General features: G+C 40.2%; 1 protein-coding gene across 1 annotated transcript; it reads left to right on the top strand.

The window, feature by feature from the left end:
• Nucleotides 1-1,528: 1,528 nt before the first annotated feature.
• Nucleotides 1,529-6,753, top strand: LOC127677279 (disks large homolog 5-like). Its single transcript, XM_052172385.1, has 6 exons — nt 1,529-1,546; nt 1,752-1,947; nt 2,822-2,981; nt 4,938-5,081; nt 5,716-5,899; nt 6,610-6,753. The coding sequence occupies exons 1-6, from the start codon at nt 1,529-1,531 to the stop codon at nt 6,751-6,753; spliced, it is 846 nt and encodes a 281-aa protein (XP_052028345.1).
• Nucleotides 6,754-20,875: the final 14,122 nt, after the last annotated feature.

The raw sequence follows: 20,875 nt of genomic DNA, 5'->3' as shown, positions 1-20,875 counted from the left end.
AGGGGTGAGTCGGAGGACAGGGGAAGAGAAGGGGGCTTAGGGGACTTTCGGGGAGTGGGGGGCTAGAAAAGGGGAAATCATTTGAAATGTAAATAAATTATATCGAATAAAAAAATTAAAGAAAAAATTCCATTTCATCCTCTACCTGGCGTCCCAGGCTAACCTTCACCTCAGATAATCCTGCTTCCACTTTACTGTTGTTAGGCTTACAAGTGGGGCTCCTAGGAATGGTAGGACACGACTAGTCACTGACAGAGACCTGGGTTTTCTAATGTTGACGTGTGTACCCAACAGTGCAGCTACAGACATTTTGTTCTATGTCAGCTCCCTAGTTCGATTACTGCTATAATGTGCCTGCCAAATCACTGACACAGAAAAGTAACTTGTCCCAGAGGAAGGTCGTGTTGACACATACTCTTATGTTCTTTATGATATTTGTTAAACTTATCATGTTCAACAAAATTTACATAGGACCCATCAAATTAATGGTCAATATACATTCTTATATCTAAAATGACCTAATCAGAAATGAGCACTGGACACTTCCTACAACTTCATAGAAGCTACATGTAATTTGGGTTTTCTATTTGTTTGTTTGTTTGTTTTTGTTTTTTGCTTTAGAAGTTGATGAATATAGATGTTTGTAGCCATGGCTCAGCTCCCAAAATCTGATATGTGGTCCTGTTCAATCAGTATTATGGTCTACATTCATTAATCCATCCTTATTTATTTGAAAGAGGTGTTTTTCTGGCTTGTGGGGCCAATCATGAACCCAAGCACAAGATGTTAGGACCTTGCTCTGTGCACTAACATACATCTATTTTATTTTCATACACCCTTACCAATTTTGACTATTTTATTTTGTTCTGACATAATCTCATTTTATAGATTATAGAGGGCTATAAGCAATCCTCCTTTGGTGACACTGGTGCAGAAATGAGACTCTCATACTCTGCCTGAGGGCCTTTCCATTGGTGGCTCCAATATTTTACTTTCCTCTGTCAACTGATCTCCAGACTCTTGCCAGAACCATGAGGACTGCAACACTCTATCTTTCTCTGTCTCTGTCTCTCTCTCTGTCTCTGTCTCTCTGTCTCTCTGTCTCTGTCTCTCTGTTTCTCTCTGTCTCTCTGTCTCTCTCTCTTCTCTCTCTCTCTCTCTCTCTCTCTCTCTCTCTCTCTCTCTCTCTCTGTCTCTCTCTCTCTCACTCACTGACTCTATCCTGTCTCTCTCTCTGTGAAGTCATCTTGGGGCAGCTTTAAAAAAGCTAAGCACAAGATATCATGAGTGTAGCCCCTAACACACATCCACATATTAACCTGCCCTGCAGGCTCTGCCTGGATGTACTTTCATGCACCTGTACCAAAGACAGGAGAACTTTTGATTGCACTTAAGAACTGGAGTTATTTCTCAGTACATTTTAAAGGTTCATATTGCTGACTGAGGAAAATTTGAGATAGGATGAGATATTTCTGAGAAGGGTTTGAAAAGGAAACCCTCAGTTAGAAACACAGGGATTACTGAGGTGATGGCAATTAAGTCCAGAGTAAACCATGGCCTTGGAAGGAAGATGAGCTCAGTGGCTATGCCCCAGGAGAGTCTTCAGGAAAGAGCACCTCAGCTTTCTGTTCAGTACAAGGAGAATATTAGCAGGGAGCTAAGGCTGTATATAACCCATGACATCAGCAGTCCCTTCTTGAACATTCTATAATCTTCCGGAGAGTTCTTGGCATGAGCTGTGATGTCACCAGTGTTGTAGCAACAGCAGAGCATTGAGGTTTCTCAGTCAATGTCTAGAGGATACACTGATAGACATGTTTGCCCGACTCAGAAAACTTTTTTGGAGAACAAATGTGGATAGGAGAGAGACAAGAGAGAGGAGGAAGGAAGCTGGCCTTTCATCTGAGAGTAATGAAGGACAAAGGAGGTGGTCATGGAGAATGTGGAGTAAGTACTGGGAAGTGGATATTCAGCTTCCTGGCAGGGTTGCCCGAGCTGGCCTTTCTAGCAAATTCCAATTCTTCACTTTCACTGAGTATTGTGGTTGTTACTTGGGGACAGAATGAGAGCATCAGGAGTCACAGAGGATCTAACCTACACCAATTTAGGGAAGGGCATCACTTCCTTCGCTACCATGCTTCTAGCTTCAGCTTCTCTGACAATAGTACCAGGGAGAGATTTGGGCCCCTGCTGATAACCTCTTGTTCTCAGAACTACTCTGACTTCCTCTCCCTCAAAGTTCCCACCTTAGCTTTCCCACTGGTTGTGGATGGCAGGAATAATTGTACTGTAACCAAAGACCTATCAGAGTTGATAAATCCAGCAGAGATTCCATCCTGTGGCCACTTCTGGAGTGCTTGTTGTTTCAATAGAGGAAATAAATCAGTGTGTTCTTCCCCTGCAGGATATTTTAAGGCCATGTCCTGGGCCTAGAGTAACAGGGTAGGAGATCTGAACATCATACAGCACTCAAGCATTTGTGAATAGTGAATTCATCATGTGACTTGTGAAGCCACAGAACTGAGGATTCTGAGGACAAGTTGCACTCTGTGCATTTGTTAATAAGCCAGGAGAAGCCATCTCTATGGGCATCATAAGAATACATAGGGAGGCAGAGGACACACATGGCTGCTTACATCTCCTAGACTCTATAGAGTGATGGGAGAACTGAGATCCACTGAGGATGCATCTAAAGCCTGGATGAAACTCTGTGGTGTCACTGGGTTCTAGGCCTGTGGTCTACTTTATAGGCCTCAGAGTAGACTGTCTACACTCTATGCATTCCACAAATGCAAGTTCACTTGTGTTCTTTTACCTACAGGGGCAGGCAGGCAGACATCATCCCCTGTAACTGTCCTAAGCAAGAAGCAGGCCAAGGAGGAAGAGGAGAGGCTGACCAGAGAGCTGCATCTCGTTACCCAAGAGAGAAACAAGCTGAGAGATCGCTTGATCTATGTCACAGAGGGAGCCATGAACAAGAGGTATGCATTGCTCCAAATGCTGTGGTGTTCATCTGGAGTCAATGCCACACTTGTCTTTTTAAGGCGGTTGATCATAGCAAGGTATATCTTCATAATATTCCTGGGTCAAACTTCATGTCCCTAAATACTTCTTAGAGGAGAGGCAGAACCTGAAGCTTGGTCAGGAGTAAGATGGGAAATGGACTCTTCTGCTTCCTCCAGATCAAAAGTGGGACTTTTGGTCTGAGTGAAGAATTCAGGGATAGAGGCAATGGACAGTGAGTTCCCAGAGTGCTTTTGGAAAGCCCTTGAAAGGAGGTGCTTTTGTGAGGTTCTAGGAGCTGAGAGTTTGTGGTGAGTGTTTGTACTGGACTGGCAGGTGACTGAGTGCTGTAAACTGCTAAATGCAGATGGAGGGGCCTGGTCCCACATTGTTCATCTCAGTGCTTGACTAGATGCCTGAGGCTCTGCCTGTTCCTCTTTCTCTGAGTGACTTATACTTTGAGACAGTAATGTTGCATGCATTTCTTCTGAATCTCTCGTGTTCTCTCTGCTTCTGTCTCTGATTCACTCTCTCTCTCTTTCTGTTACTCTGTCTCTTTTTTCCCTTACATTTGTGTACACACATTGTATACATGTGTGTATATCTGTTTCTGTGTGTATGCATGTCTGTATGCACATGATTGTGGTGTCTCTTGTGAATTATTTTTTTGCATGCTTATATTTATCTCTACTCTTTTAAATTCAGGGATCTGTGACATCCAGGGTACTCTGAGACAGTAATGTTGCATACATTTCTGCTGATTCTCATTCTGTTCTCTCTAGTTCTGTCTCTGTCTTTATTTCTCATTCTCTTGCTCTGTGTCCTTTTCTCCTAATGTGTGTGTGCCAGTCTATGAGTCTGTTTGCTTCCAGGTGTGCATACAAGTGCTTTTGTATCTTTATATTTACCTCCACACTTTGGAATCTTGTGGTTTGTGTATTGGACTGAGGATTTACATGCAGTTTCAAGGTGATGTGAGTCCTGATGTCTGGGAGCCCCCACTTTAAATAGCACTGTTCCTTCTCTTTATGGGGACATTTATGTAAACAGTTGCACCTCTTGGGCAGATTATAAAGCATTGGTTATGTCTGGTCTCATCTCAAGAATTATGTTTAATGTCTGCCTCTGAAGTGTTAGTTATCGTGGAATTATAGTCGCTGATGTCAAAACAGGGAAAATATAATCACAGGTGTCTAGTTGGCAACGACCTGTGGCCTAGGCTATTGAGGGCACAAGGGGCTAGACTGCCCCTCCAGAGCTAATGAGTAAACACAGGGAGCCAGGGCACCCTCCATCTGGATACATAGCTTATGCTGTCCTTGGGAAAGGATAAAACGTTTCCAAAGATGAAAATGATCCCAGCATGTAGAATCCAGGAATTGACCTTCCTGTGCTGGGAGTACAAGACCCAGTCTGTGTTCATGTGTTCTTAGAACAGAGGAGTGGCCCCTGGTTATGGAAAGCAGTAGCAGTATGGGGCAATACCAGAACAGTAAAGTGGGAAGGGGTGGATGAGGGAGTAGGGGGAGGGAAGAGGGCTTGTGGGAGTTTTGAGGAGTGGTAAGCCAGAAAAGGGGAAATCATTTGAAATGTAAATAAAAAAAATATATCGAATAAAAAGAAAAAGAAACACATTTTCAGCCAGGCCATGGTAGCACACACCTGTATTCCCAGCATTTGGAAAGCAGTGGCAGATGGATTTCTGAGTTTGAGGCCAGCCTTGTCTACACAGTGAGTTTCAGGACAGCCAGGGCTACACAGAGAAACCTTGTCTCAAAAGTACAAAAAAAATAAATATAAATATAAATAAATAAATAAATAAATAAATAAATAAATAAATAAATAAAATACTTAGATGTGTATGTGTCTTGGTTTCTGAAAAGGTGTTTTAAAAAAAAGCACATGTTTATAGAGTTCTATCATCCTGGGGACAGGCCATACTACACACCAAATCCATTATATGAAAAATTAAAGTTAAAGGAGAAGGAGATTATGACATTTCTACACACCTTAGAGAAGGAGAACATTGAGGCCAAACAGACCTTCCAGGATCTCAAGAAAGAGATTAACTTCTATCGGTAAGTACTGTTCATGGAGGTCACCAGGTGTGCAATGGCCATTTCTGACTTCCTTTGTTCCTGGACTGGAGAGTCTGCAGGTCTCCTTCTATCCCTCTGCCTTTTAGCCATCACTGTGCCTTGGGACTTCTCCTGTCAGTTTCAAAGTCTGTAAGAGACTGTTACTCATCCTAACATTGTACAGGCATCATCAGGAGCCTCTCATTAGAAGAGTGATTCAGATCATGAGAGGGTTATGGTACAGTTCTAGGTCTGTGGTGCTCAGGGATGGTTTTGCAGAGCTAAATGTGATCTAACAAAAGGATACAATGCCCTCCTCTTGATTCTACTGACTGCATTGAGGGTATCTGCCACCTACTAATTGATGTTGCTGAAATGCATTGGGCTGTCATGGATACTTTCAGATACATTGTTCTTTGGAGAGACATGCAACTTTATTGGTGTTTGGGCTGCAGCAATCATTTATTTCTTCCCTCAAGTTGCTATTTGCTGTTTGTGTACCTCTCAAGAATGTATTGAGAAGTATTGCATTAGGTATTCCTGGGAGCCTAGGTCCTGCTGGGTTTAATAGGACCTTGACGTAGGAATGGGAGGAGGAGCCTGCAGGATCTTACCATGAAGATTGTGTCTCTAGCAACCTGCACAGCCGGCTCCTGATGCAGAAGAACATTATGAATAAGAGACTGGTTACACTGAAGCAGGAGAACAAGAAAGTACATGCTGATTGGACCATCATTCAGCAATACCTGATTGACTTGAACCTGAATGTTAAAGATGAACAGGACAAGACCAGCATCCTCCAGGGCCAACAACAGCAGGTAGGTACAAGCAGCTCAGCCTGGCTTATACTGACTGATAACATTTTCCCACTGCATCCATCTTTGCTTTCACACAGCACCATTCTAATGCACAGTCCCAAGCAGCCACCCACCTCATGGAATGTAGTTGGTCATTGCTAGGGCTATGCACATTCTGGGTTGTGAACCTCTTGAGATAAGCTGAAATATGGCAAGTATACCTGTCTACTCCTCTTTATTCTGAAGACCAATAAGGATGATAGATCAATATCATGCAGCATTCCTACACCTGCTCATGATACGTGGGCTGCTTTGCAGAGCTTTGGGTAAGTTCTGGGTCCTGTGACAGAGGTCACACTAGGGTCATGTGACTTCCCAAGTGGGAAGCAACTTGAACTGTTAAAATTCAAACACTAATAAAAAATATGTTATTCTCCTTGTCTTTGATCTGTGTGGCATGTGGCATTTTCCTTTCCTCCTGTAACCCAGTGAGGTCTCTTCCAATTGCCCATTTCTTGGTGTGCCCTGATAAAAATGAGTAGCATCTTGTCAGCCCATGTAATAGGCTAATGTTGCTGGATATTTTGCTGTGCCTGCAGTTATAACAGCAATGGTGTCAGTTAAAAGATCAACGATAACATTCCTGTTGAGATGTTGGGAGGCAGCAACCTGACAGCTGACATTTAGGTTCCCAACAAGCCTCTGTCTTAATAACTGCCTTCCTCTTCTAGGATGCAGAGAGTGTAGCAATAGCTGATATTTCCACAGCCCAGGAAGAGGGCCTCCAGCAGAATGAGTTGCCACTTCAGGAAGCCCCTGATGAGCTCCATCCTCAACAGCCACAAAATTCCTTGGATGAGTCTTCTACCACATAATTGAACTCCTCAGGTTGAATAGGCACTAACTACCTAGCCAGTGAGCCAATCAATTCAGGAATTTATTCCCTTTCCTGTACAAAAAATACCCCTTGGGGGAGAACTGAGGTGACTGCCTTGCCACCACATGTCCAAGAGAAGAAACAGACTGTAAGTCCCTGTTGCTGAAAGTGTAGTGAGAGAACTCTGGTTCATATAATTTACTGTAAGAGTTTTGGTTGCTGTTTGATTTTTTGCTGTTTTGTTACTTGTTATGTTATTGGATATTATATATTATTGTTATTGCTTTTTTTCCTTATGCTTTTCACTGTTTATAGTAATTATCTTTAAAAGCCTGTTTTTGAAATGTATTTCTGATGAATAAAAATTTATTTGTAACTCCTCACTTTTGAGACCATATTACTTATTCAGGTTTTCTCTCCTATCCTGTAGACATAGACCTCACAACCACAGATGGATCTCTGTAATCCCCAGGAAGCCTGGCTACAGACTGATTTCAAAGCCCATTAGGGTATACAAGACAATGGTCTTTTGTATGAATAATGTGGCTTCTCCCATGGATACACACTTTAGGATGTAATCACTGACATACTCTCTCCATGCTGACATGTATCCTCCTACTCCTAAAATATAGAACTCTATTAGAATGGAGACTGCAGCTCCTATCTATTTAATATAGCCCATGAATTTCTACCTAGAGCAATCAGACAACAAAATGACATCAGGGGCATACAAAAGGTAAGGGACAATGTCAAAGTATTGCTATTTACACATGGTATGATAGTATACTTAAGTGATTCCTAAAGATGTACATAAGAACTATACCTGATAAACAGCTACAGGGAAAGTCTCTTGATTCATTATGAAGTTAAAAAAGTCAGTAGCTGTTTTTATTGAAAGGATAAAGAAGCTGGAAAAAAATTAGGAAAGCCACAACATACAGTACCCAGAATTAATAAACTGCATCTTGGTGTAAGTTTATGTAAGCAATGAAAGACCTATAAGACAAGATTTTCAAATCTATGCTCCAAATGCAAGTGCACCCTCATTCGTCAAAGAATCTTTACTAAAGCTCAAATCACACATTACACCTGACACAATAGTTGTGGGTGACATCAACACCCCACTCTCCTCAATGAACTGATGAGGAAAGCAGAAACTAAACAGGGACACAGTGAAACATACTGAAGTTTTGGACCAATTGGATTTAACAGATATATATATAGAGAGAGAACATTTTATCCTAAAGCAAAATAATATATATTTTTCTCAGCACCTCATGGTACTTTCTTCAAAATCGACCATATAATTGGTCACAAGACATACCTCAACAGATATAAGAAGATAAAAATAATCCCATACCTCCTATCAGATCACTATGGAGTAAGAGTTGTCCTCAATAGCAACAAAAACAACAGAAAGCCCACATACACAGGGAAGCTGAACAATAGTCAATGACACCTTGGTCAAGGAAGACATAAAGAAATCAAAGACCATTTAGAATTTAAAGAAAATAGAGGCACAACATACCCAAATTATGGGACACAATAAAAGCAGTGCTAGAAAACTTATAGCCCTGAGTGCCTCCAAAAAGAAACTGGAGAAAGCATACATTAGCACCTTAATGACACACTGGAATCGCCTGGAACAAAAATGTTAATTAAACCAAGAGGAGTAGAAGACAGGAAATCATCAAACTCAGGGCTGAAATCAATCAAGAAGAAACAAAGAGAACCATACAAAGAAAAATCTGGAAAAAATTATCATGAGAAGGAAAGAGCTCCCATGATCAGAGTTAACAAGGATTACCATAGAGAAAATGGACATCTGAGGGAAAGCAACTTACAGATATGATACATTCCTATCAAAATCCCAACACAATTAATTACAGGTCTTGATAGAGCCCTTCTTCTGTTCATATGGATAAACAAAAAGCCCAGTGTCTTAGTTAGGTTTTCCTTTACTGTGAAAAGACACAACGCCCAAGGCAACTTTGTTATAAGAGGCAACATTTAATTGGGGCTGGGTGACAGGTCCAAAGGTTCAGTCCATTATCATCACTGAGAATAGAGCAGAGTCCAAGATGGTATGGCACTGGAGGATCTGTGAGAAGGAGCTGTGTCTTCTTCTGCGTGCAAACAGAAGACTGTCTAATTTATAGCTACATGGAGGGTCTCACAGACCAATCTCACTGTCACACACCTACTCCAAGGAGGCCACAACTTTTAACAGTGGTATTGCCTTGGTCAAGCTTATTGAAACCACACATTCCACTCCCTGGCTAACATAAGCTTGATCAACTGGATGAGTCTATTATGGCCATACCAATCCATAGCATAAGAGAAAATACTCTTAATCAAACTCAGAGGTCCCACAGATCATAAGAGGTTCAAAAATGTTAAAACTCCAAAATTCAAAGTCTCTTCTTACATACACACCTATAAAATCAAAAGATGTAAATCACAGGCATCTAATATCACAGGTATATATACCACCATTTAAAAAATGTCATACTGAGAAAATACCAGATTAAAGCAAGACAAAAACACAGCTTCTCAAACTGCAACTCTAAGTTTTCCTGGGTGAACATCTATGTTACAAATGAATAGGCACCCACATTCATAAAATAAACTTTACTAAAGCTCAAATCATGCATTGCATCTCACACAATAATAGTGGGAGACTTCAACACCACATCCTCATTATTGGACAGATCATGGAAACCCAAACTAAACAGATACAGAATGAAACTAACAGCAGTTATTGACCATATTATAATATATATCAAAAGAATATTTTATCATAAACTAGAAGAATATATCTTCTCAGCACCTCATGGTACCTGCTTCAAATATGACCATCCTCTCGATTACAAAACAAGCTACACCTGATACAAGAAAATTGAAATAATTCCATGTATCCTATTAGATGACCACAGTCTAAGGCTGGTCTTCAATGGCAACAAAAACAACAGAAATCCCACATACACATGTAAGCTGAACCTTACCCTACTCAATGATAACTTGGTCAAGGGAGAAATAAGAAAACATTTCAGAATTTAATGAAGATGAAGACACAACATCCCCAAACTTATGGGACACAATGAATGCAGTGCTAAGATGAACACTCAAAGCTCTGAATGCATCCATAAAGAAACTGAAGAGAAATCTCAGGGTTGTTTTGATTTGCATTTCCCTAATGACTAATGAAGTTGAGCATTTTTTAATATGCTTCTCTACCATCCGAGGTTCTTCAGGTGAGAATTCTTTGTTTAACTCTGCACCCCATTTTTAATAGGGTTGTTTGGTTTTCTGGAGTCTAACTTCTTGAGTTCTTTATATATATTGGATATAAGCCCTCTATCTGATGTAGGATTGGTGAAGATCTTTTCCCAATTTGTTGGTTGCCGATTTGTCCTTTTGATGGTGTCCTTTGCCGTACAGAAACTTTGTAATTTTATGAGGTCCCATTTGTCAATTTTTGATCTTAGAGCATGCGCTATTGGTGTTCTGTTCAGAAACTTTCTCCCTGTACTGATGTCCTCAAGGGTCTTCCCCAGTTTCTTTTCTATTATCTTCAGAGTGTCTGGCTTTATGTGGAGGTCATTGATCCATTTGGATTTGAGCTTAGTACAAGGAGACAAGGATGGATCAATTCGCATTCTTCTGCATGCTGACCTCCAGTGGAACCAGCACCATTTGTTGAAAAGGCTATCTTTTTTCCATTGGATGTTTTCAGCCCCTTTGTCGAGGATCAAGTGGCCATAGGTGTGTGGGTTCATTTCTGGATCTTCAATCCTGTTCCATTGATCCGCCTGCCTGTCTCTGTACCAATAGCATGCAGTTTTTAACACTATTGCCCTGTAGTATTTCTTGAGGTCAGGGATACTGATTCCCCCAGAATTTCTTTTGTTGCTGAGAATAGTTTTAGCTATCCTGGGTTTTTTGTTATTCCAGAATTAACTAATTCATTAGTTAATTGCTCTTTCTAACTCTGTGAAGAATTGAGTTGGGATTTTGATGGGTATTGCATTGAATCTGTATATTGCTTTTGGCAAAATGGCCATTTTAACTATATTGATCCTGCCGATCCATGAGCATGGGAAGTTTTCCCATTTTTTAGGTCTTCTTCCATTTCCTTCTTCAGAGTCTTGAAGTTCTTCTCATAAAGATCTTTCACATGTTTGGTAAGAGTCACCCCAAGATACTTTATACTGTTTGTGGCTATTGTGAAGAGGGTCATTTCCCTAATTTCTCTCTCAGCCTGCTTATCCTTTGAGTATAGGAAGGCCACTGATTTGCTTGTGTTGATTTTATAACCTGCCACTTTGCTGAAGTTGTTTATCAGCTGTAGGAGTTCTCTGGTGGAGTTTTTTGGGTCACTTAGGTAGACTATCATGTCATCTGCAAATAATGATAGTTTGACTTCTTCCATTCCAATTTGTATCCTTTGACCTCAGGTGTTGGAGAGGATGTGGAGAAAGAGGAACACTCCTTCACTGCTGGTGGGGTTGCAAACTGGTACAACCACTCTGGAAATCAGACTGGCGGTTCCTCCGAAAAATGGGCACCTCACTTCCAGAAGATCCTGCTATACCACTCCTGGGCATATACCCAGAGGATTCCCCACCATGTAATAAGGATACATGCTCTACTATATTCATAGCAGCCCTATTTATAATTGCCAGATGCTGGAAAGAACCCAGGTATCCCTCAACAGAAGAGTGGATGCAAAAAATATGGTATATCTACACAATGGACTACTATTCAGCCATTAGAAACAATGAATTCATGAAATTCTTAGGCAAATGGATGGAGCTAGAGAACATCATACTAAGTGAAGTAACCCAGACTCAAAAGGTGAATCATGGTATGCACTCACTAATAAGTGGATATTAACCTAGAAAACTGGAATACCCAAAACATAATCCATACATCAAATGAGGTACAAGAAGAAAGGAGGAGTGGCCCCTTGTGCTGGAAAGACTCAGTGAAGCAGTATTCGGCAAAACCAGAATGGGGAAGTGGGAAGGGGTGGGTGGGAGGACAGGGGGAGAGAAGGGGGCTTATGGGACTTGCGGGGAGTTGGGGGCTAGAAAAGGGGAAATCATTTGAAGTGTAATTAAAAAATATATCGAATAAAAAAAAGAATTGAGATTAAAAAAAAAAGAAAGAAAGAAACTGAAGAGAGCATACACTAGAAGCTTGACAGTACACCTGAAAGCTCTAGAACAAAAAGAAGCAAATACATCCAAGAGGAGTAAATGGCAAAATCACATTTGAATTAGCAAAAGACTCATTATCATTGAACATCTTTTGTCCCCCACCCCATTACCTTTTGTTCCCAACTTGTTTAGTTTTGGAGACAGGGTCTCAATACACTGTAGCCCTAGCTGGCCTGAAACACTGAGATCCATTGCCTCTGCCTCACAAATGCTGAAATCATAGGCTTGTGCCACCATGGCCAGCACCAAGTTGTATTTCTATTTTTACTTTTTTATCTGTATAAGTGTTTACCTGTATGTATGTATATATGTACACTGCATATGGGACCTAGTGCACACAAAGATCAGAAGAGGCACCAGATTCCATGAAACTGGTTCTGGGAACTAAACTCATGTCCTCTACTAAACCAACCTGTGGTCTTAGCAGCTAAGCTGTTCCTGAAGCCCACTCCAACATGAATTTTTATAACTTAATAGTAGGATGAATAGGAACTTTATGGACTTTAAGAAATGCAAAGAGGAAAATTCATAGCCATGAGATCCTCCATAAAGAAATTAGAGAGATCTTACTCTAGCAGCTTAACTGATCATCTAAAAGCTCTAGAACAAAAAGAAGCAAACACACTCAAGAGGAGTAGATGGCAGGAAATAATGAAATTCAGGATGCAAATCAATCAAGGAGAAAGAAACAGAATTATACCAAGAATCAACAAAACCAGGAGCTGGTTCTTTGAGAAAATCAACAAAATAGAAAAATCCTTAGCCAGACTAACTAGAGGGCATAGAAACACTATTCAAATTAACAAAATAAGAAATGAAATGGAAGAAATAACAACAGAAACTGGGGAAATACAAAACAAATTCTACTCAGATTCAGATTCTACTAAAAAGGAATGCATTCAACAAAAGTGGAAAATCTGGATGAAATAGATAATTTTTCTCGACAGATACCACTTACTAAAATTAAATCAGGATAAACCATCTATATAGCACCATACCCCACCCACCCAAAGAAATAGAAGCAGTCATTAAAAGTCCTGCAAGCAAAAATATCCAGGGACAGATGATTTTAGTGCAGAATTCTAACAGAACTTCAAAGATGATCTACTACCAATACTTATCAAATGCTTTCAAAAAACAGAAACAAAAGGAAACAAAAGAACATCACCGAATTCAGTCTATGAAGACACATTTATACTGATTCCAAAACCATAAACAGAGCCAAAAAAGAAAGAAAACTTCAGACCAATTTCAGTTATGAATATCAATGCAAAAATACTCAATAGAATTCTCACAAACTGAATCCAGGACCACATCAAAACAATCACTCACCTTGATTAAGTAGGCTTCATCCAGGAATGCAGGGATGGTTCAATGTATGGGAATCCATCAATGTAATCCACTCTATAAACAAACTCAAAGATAATAACCACATGATTATCTCATTAAATACTGAAAAAGCACTCAACAAAAGATAACACCCATTCATGTTACAAGTATTGGAGAGATCAGGAATTCACGCTTCATACCTAAATATAAGAAAAGCAATATACAGCAAACCAATAGCCAACATCAAACTAAATGGGAAAAAGCTTAAAGCAATCCCATTAAAATCAGGGACAAGGCAAGGCCCTACCTATTCAAAATAGTACTTGAAGTTCTAGCTAGAGCAATAAGACAACACAAGGAGGACAAAAGGATACAAATTGGAAAGGAAGAAGTCAAAATATCACTTTTTTCAGTTGATATGATAGTATACTAAAGGGACCCCAAAATTGCTACCAGAGAGATCCTGTAACTTCAGCGAAGTGGCTGGATGTAAAATTAATTCTACCAAATCATCAGCCATTCCACTACTCAAAGTATAAATTGGCTGAGTAAGATATTAGGGAAATTATACCTTTCACAATAGTCACAAATAATATAAAATATCTTTTTATGACTCTAAACCTCTAATGAAGCAAGTGAAAAATCTGTTTGGCAAGAACGTCAAATCCCTGAAGAAAGAAATCAAAGAACTAAAAGATGGAAAAATGTCCCAAGCTTGAGGATCAGCATGATTGACAGAGTAAAATGTCATCTCACAATCTTGCAATTTACAGGTTTAATGAAAACCACATCAAAATTCCAAGTCAATTTTCAGAGATAGAAAGAGAATTTCTCAGATTCATTTGTAATAATACATACACACACACACACACACACACACACACACAAGATAATTAAAACTATTCTCAACAATAAAAGAACTTCTGGTGGAATCACTATCCCTGGCCTCAAACTATGCTATAGAGCAATATTGACAAAAACTGCATGGCATTGGAACAGGCACAGGCCAGTAGTTCAATGGAATAGAATTGATGATCCAGAATTGAACCCACACAAATATGGTCACTTGATCTTTGACAAAGAAGCTAAAACCATCCAGTGGAATAAAGACAGCATTTCCATGAAATAGTGCTGGTTCAAGTGGAGTTAAGAATATAGTAGAATGCCAATTGATACATTTTCCCCTTCAACCCCTCCCCTGAGTCCCACCCCTCTCACGGAGATATTTTGTTAGACATAAATTACTTGGTCAAGGGTTTGAATCATTAACTGCTCAGACTAGCCCAACCTGCTGCTGAGAGCAACTATGAATACAGGGCAAACAAAAAACTGTAAAATCTTAACTTACTTTATGCGATTTTGTTCTCCAGGGTGACATTAGCAGTCAACAATGTCAAAAGATTGCACCAAGAATCCTCTGCCTCCTCAATGTACAGAGCCTTGAAGGGACAGGGAGGAACCTGGGAGCAGTAGTGAGCTACACTAGGGTTTGGGAGCAGTGGCTGATGGTGCCTTCCTGACCTTCTGGCACTAGGCAGGTCCATAGGGCAATAGGACTGGGGACAGGGGAGGGTAAAGAGGTTGTCACCTTTCTTATATAAAACAAACTGGGTATCTATGAGAACCTGTCCTAAACAAACAAAAAAACAACGGTATTTTAATTTTTCCTAACATGATATAACTATCCCCATACAACCTAAACACATTACTTATTCTCCAAGAAAAAATAGTGAAGTCCCTTTTGGAATGTTTACAGTTTAAATATGCTAATATAGATTAAAAACTTAAGTACTCATATCAACTCAATGCTATGTTATATAATAAAAGGAAAGGAAGGAAAACATGGATGTTATATACAAGAAGACACACATAGACACACATAGACATCTATCCTATGTATACATGTACAAATGTATCCTTAACAAAATGGGACAAAATCACTCATGACATTTATACTCCTCATTTCTGTAAATGGTCATATGGCCACAGCTGGTATTATCTCCTTATAGCTTAGTTTTTTTTGTTTTCTTGTTTTATTCTTTATTTGTGAATGTGAGTGTAGGCACACATGTGCCATTACACATATGTGGTAGAAAGAAGACACAACAATGGGACACAACCTCTGTCTCATCTTCTACCTTCTTTGAGACAGGCTCTCTTGTCACCTGCTGCTCTGTGTGCCAGGCTGGCTGATCCATAAGTTTTCAGGGACTCTCCTGTCTCTGCCAGCTTCCTTTCTGTAGGAGTTCTGGGGCTGCAGATGCCCACAAGCACATTCAAGCCTTTGTGGATTCTGGGATCTGAGGTTCAAGTCATCATGCTTGTATGCAGTTCTCCTTCTTCCCACCCATCTTTAAGCATTTGCACCAAGTCCTGCTGTTTTAGAATGGTCAACCCATTGAGGCCTTTCTGCACATCTATACATTTCCTTCAAGTATGTTTTAGGTGTTACTTAAACACAGATGACTTTCCTGTAATGGCCTCTAATTTCTGTGAGTATCTGAATTTAATCTGCAAATGATCAACACCTGAAGAGGAACTAAGAATAATGATAGAGTGAAGTGCTGGACCTGAGATGTTTGAGGTAATTCTACATCTAATAGACAATACCATGTCTCAAACATAGGAGAAAAACCTGTCCTATTTAGGTGATTGAAGCTATGGGGGCTAGTAAAATCTTTCAGGCCAATGCACAGAGGGAGAAGACAGGAGAAAGACATTGGCCACAGATTTGAAGAAAATTACCAACATGAGAAATAAGGACAGGCAGACCTGTTCTAACCTGATAATATCTGTTTAATGTGTATTTCAAAGCTTTAAATTGTCCCTACCCCCCACAGCATTTAGCTGTGACCCTCCTGGCCTGCAGCCTCCACCCTTCCCCAGTCTCTATCGCTAACTGTCGTCTTGACTCATTTCCCTTTCGTCCCCTTCCAGCTTATCCCCAGAATTCTCTTCCAGATACCCACATGTGGCCGAGGGCGGCTACATTAAACAGGTATGTAAATCTGCGAACTTGGAGATACTAATATTTAGAGGGTTGTCCAGTCCACAGTGGTTCACATGAAGGCATTTTGTGGGTTGACCACACCCACATTTGAATTTCTTCTAGCCTACTTGGAATGCTGTTGCATTCAAGATTCCACCATCTGTCTGATGTAGGGTAGGTGAAAATCCTTTCCCAATTTGTTGGTTGCCATTTTGTCCACTTGACAGTGCCTTTGCCTTACAAAAACTGTAATTTTATGAGGTCCCATTTGTCGATTCTTGATCTTAGAGCATAAGCTATTGGTGTTCTATTCAAGAACATTTCCCCTGTGCCCATGTCCTCAAGGGTCTTCCCCAGTTTCTTTTCTATCAGTTTCAGTGTGTCTGGATTTATGTGGAGGTCCTTGATCCACTTGGAGTTTAGCTTAGTACAAGGAGATAAGAATGGATAAATTTGCATTCTTCTGCATGCTGACCTCCAGTTGAGCCAGAACCATTTGTTGAAAAGGCTATCTTTTTCCCACTGGATAGTTTCAGGTCCTTTGTCAAAGATCAAGTGTTCATAGGTGTGTGGATTCATTTCTGGGTCTTCAATCCTATTCCATTGATCTACCTGCCTGTCACTGTACCAGTACCATGCAGTTTTTCACACTATTGCTCTGTAGTACTGCTTGAGGTCCAGGATACTGATTTCCCCAGAAGGACTTTTACTGTTGAGAAAAGTTTTAGCTATCCTGGTTTTTTTATTCCAGATAAACTTGAGAATTTATCTTTCTAACTCTATGAAGAACTGAGTTGGGAATTTGATGGGGATTACATTCAATCTGTAGTTTGCTTTTGATAAGATGGCTATTTTTACTATTTTAATCCTGCCAATCCACGACCATGGAAGATCTTTCCATTTTCAGATGTCTTCTTCCATTTTCTTCTTCAGAGACCTGACGTTCTTCTCATACAGATCTTTCACTTGCATGGTTAGTCACACCAAGATACTTTATGTTGTTTGTGGCTATTGTGAATGGTGTCATTTCACTAATTTCTTCCTCAGCCTGCTTATCCTTTGCATATAGGAAGGCTACTGATTTGCTTGAGCTGATTTTATAACTCCAGAGAGCCAAATAACCCTATTAAAAATGGGGTACAGAGCTAAACAAAGACTTTTCACCCGAAGAACTTCCAATGGCTGAGAAGCAACTGAAAAAAAAATGTTCAACCTCATTAGTCATTAGGGAAATGAAAATCAAAACAACCTTGAGATTTCACCTTATACCCATCAGAATGGCTAAGATTAAAAACTCAGGAGACAGTAGGCGTTGGTGAGGATGTGGAGAAAGAGGAACACTCCTCCACTGCTGGTGGGAATGCAGGTTGGTACAACCACACTGGAAATCAGCCTGGCATTTCCTCAGAAAACTGAACATAACACTTCTGGAGGACCCTGCAATACTACTTCTGAGCATATACCCAGAGGATTCCCTGGCATGCAATAAGGACACATGCTCCACTATGTTCATAGCACCCCTATTTATAATAGCCAGAAGCTGGAAAGAACCCAGATGTCCCTCAATGGAGGAATGGATACAGAAAATGTGGTATATTTACACAGTGGAATACTACTCAGCAATTAAAAACAATGAATTCATGAAAGTCTTAGGCAAATGGTTGGAACTGGAAAATATCATCCTAAGTAAGGTAACCCAATCACAAAAGAACACACATGGAATACAGTCACTGATAAGCAGATAGCTCAGAAACTCTGAATACCTAAGACAAAATTCACACATCAAATGACGCCCAAGAAGGAGGAAAGAGATGTCCCTGATCCTGAAAATGCATTGTAGGGGAATACCAGGACAGAGAAGTAGGAGGGGGTTGATAGGAGAATGGGTGGAGGGAACAGTGCTTAAGGAACTCATGGGGAGGGGGGAACTGGGAAAGGGAAAATCATTTTGAATGTAAAAAAAGAATATTGAAAATAAAATATTATATATATATATATATAAAGAAGTTTCCATCAGCCCATCTTAACAGTTATCACAGCAACCCAAGACATAATATACTTTTAGTCTTTACACTTTTCCTATTTCTACTTTGTTTATTAGATATATTCTTCCACTTACATTTCAAATGTTATCCCCTTTTCTCATTCTCCACCCCGTGCAAGTCTCATAACCCATCATCCCTCCCCCCTCTTCCCAATCGACCCTCTACCACTTGCCTGTCCCAGCATTCTCCCACATCGAAGCATCTAGTCTTTCGAGGCCCAAGGGCCTCTTCTCCCTTTGATGTCCAACAAGGCCATGTTCTGCTTCCTATGTGTCTGGAGCCAGGGGAAACTCCATGTGCACTCTCTGGTTGATGGTTTTGTCCCTGGGAGCTCTGGGAGTACTGGGTGGCTCATATCATTGCTCCTCCTATAGCGCTGCAAAACCCTTCAGCAACTTGGATCTTGTCTCTAGCTCTCCCATTGTGGACCATGTGCTCAGTCCAAATGCAGGCTGAAATTTTCCCCCTCTGTATTTGTCATGCTCCAGCAGAGGCTCCCAGGTGACAATTATATCCAGTTCTAGTCACCAAGCCCTTGTTGGCATCCACAATAGTGTCTGGGTTTTGTGTGTGTGTATGGGATGGATCACTAGATGGGGTAGTCACTGGATGGTCTTTCCCTCAGACTCTGCTCCACACTTTGTCTTTGTATCTCCTTCTGTGGGAATTTTGTTCCCCCTTCTATGAAGGTCAAGAGTATTTATACTTTCTTCTTTCTTCTTCTTGAGCATCATTTGATAATGTGAATTGTGTCTTGGGGATTTCAAGCTTCTGGGCAAATATCCACTTATCGGTGAGTGCATAGCATAGGGGATCTTTGGTGATTGGATTACCTCAGTCAGGATGATGTTTTCCAGTTCCACCCATTTGCTCCAAAATTTCATGCATTCATTGATTTTAATAGCTGAGTAGTATTCCATTGTATAAATATACCATATTTTCTGTATCCATACCTCCATTGAGGGACATCTGAGTTCTGTCCAGCTTCTGGCTATTATAAATAGGGCTTCTATGAACTTAGTGGAGCATGTGACCTTATTACATGGTGGAGAATCCTCTGAGTATATGCCCAGGAGTGTTATAAATGGGTCCTCTGCTAGTATTATACCCATTTTTCTGAGAAACTTCCAAAATGATTTCCAGAGTGGTTGTATCCTAGCCAGCACCTAATGTTTCCTGAGTTTTTGATCTTAGACATTTTGACTGGTGTGAGGTGAATTCTCAGGGCTGTTTGGATGTGCATTTCCCTAATGACTAATGAAGTTATACATTTCTTTAGGTGCTTCTCAACCATACAATATTCCTCAGGTGAAAATCCTTTGTTTACCTCTGTACCCCATTTTTAAGGGGGATATTTGTCTCTCTGGAGTCTACCTTCTTGAGTTTTTTGTATAACTTGGATATAAGCCCTCTGTTGGATATAGTGTTGCTAAAGATCTTTTCCCAATTTGTTGGTTGTCATTTTGTCCTTTTGACAATGTCCTTTGCCTTACAGACACTTTGAAATTTTATTAGGTCCCATTTGTCAATTCTTGATCTTAGAGCATAAACTATTGGTGTTCTGTTCAGGAAATTTTTCCCCTGTGCCCATGTGCTCAGGGCTCTTCCTCAGTTGCTTTTCTATTAGTTCAGTGTGTCTGGTTTCATGTGGAGGTCCTTGATCCACTTGGACTTGATTTTTGTACAAGGAGATAAAAATGGATCAGTTTGCATTCTTCTGCATGTTAGCCAGCAGTTGAACCAGCACCATTTGTTGAAAAGGCTATCTTTTTTCCACTGGATGTTTTTCGTTTCTTTGTCAAATATCAAGTGACAATAGGAGTGTGGCTTAATTACTGGGTCTTCAATTCTGTTCCATTGATCTACCTGCCTATCACTGTACAAAGGCCAAGTCCTAGTGATCCAAGCATCTCAACATTAAACCACATACACTGCATCTAACAGAAGAGAAAGTGGGTAAGAGCCTCGAACACATAGGCAAAGGGGAAACCTTCCTGGACAGAATACCAATGGCTTATGCTTTAAAATCTAATACAAACAAATGGCACCTAACAAAATTGCAAAACTTCTGTAAGGCAAAGGACACTGTCAATAAGACAAAACAGCAACCTACAGATTGAGTAATTTTTTTCCAACCCTATATCTGATAGAGGGCACATATCTAAAATATACAGAGAACTGAACAAGTCAGACTCCAGAGAACCAAATAGCCCTATGAAAAAAGAGGAGTACTGAGTTAAACAGAAATCTCAGAGAATGCCTGAGAAGTACTTAAAGAAATGTTCAACATCCTTGATCAATAGGGAAATACAACTCAAAACAACTTTGAGAATTGACCACACAGGTTACAGCAAATGATAGCCAGGCTGTGGGTAAAAAGGAACAATCCTCCATTTTTGGTGGGACTGCAAGCAAGTAAAACAACTTCAGAAATCAATCTGGCAGTGCCTAATAATATTAAAAATAGTTTTACCTGAAGACCTAGCTATACCACTACTGGGCATATACCCAAAAAATATTTCAACACATAACAAG

This window comes from Apodemus sylvaticus, chromosome 2, assembly GCF_947179515.1.
Source record: "Apodemus sylvaticus chromosome 2, mApoSyl1.1, whole genome shotgun sequence".
Lineage (NCBI taxonomy): Eukaryota > Metazoa > Chordata > Mammalia > Rodentia > Muridae > Apodemus > Apodemus sylvaticus.
This window is presented reverse-complemented; position numbering and strand designations above follow the sequence as displayed.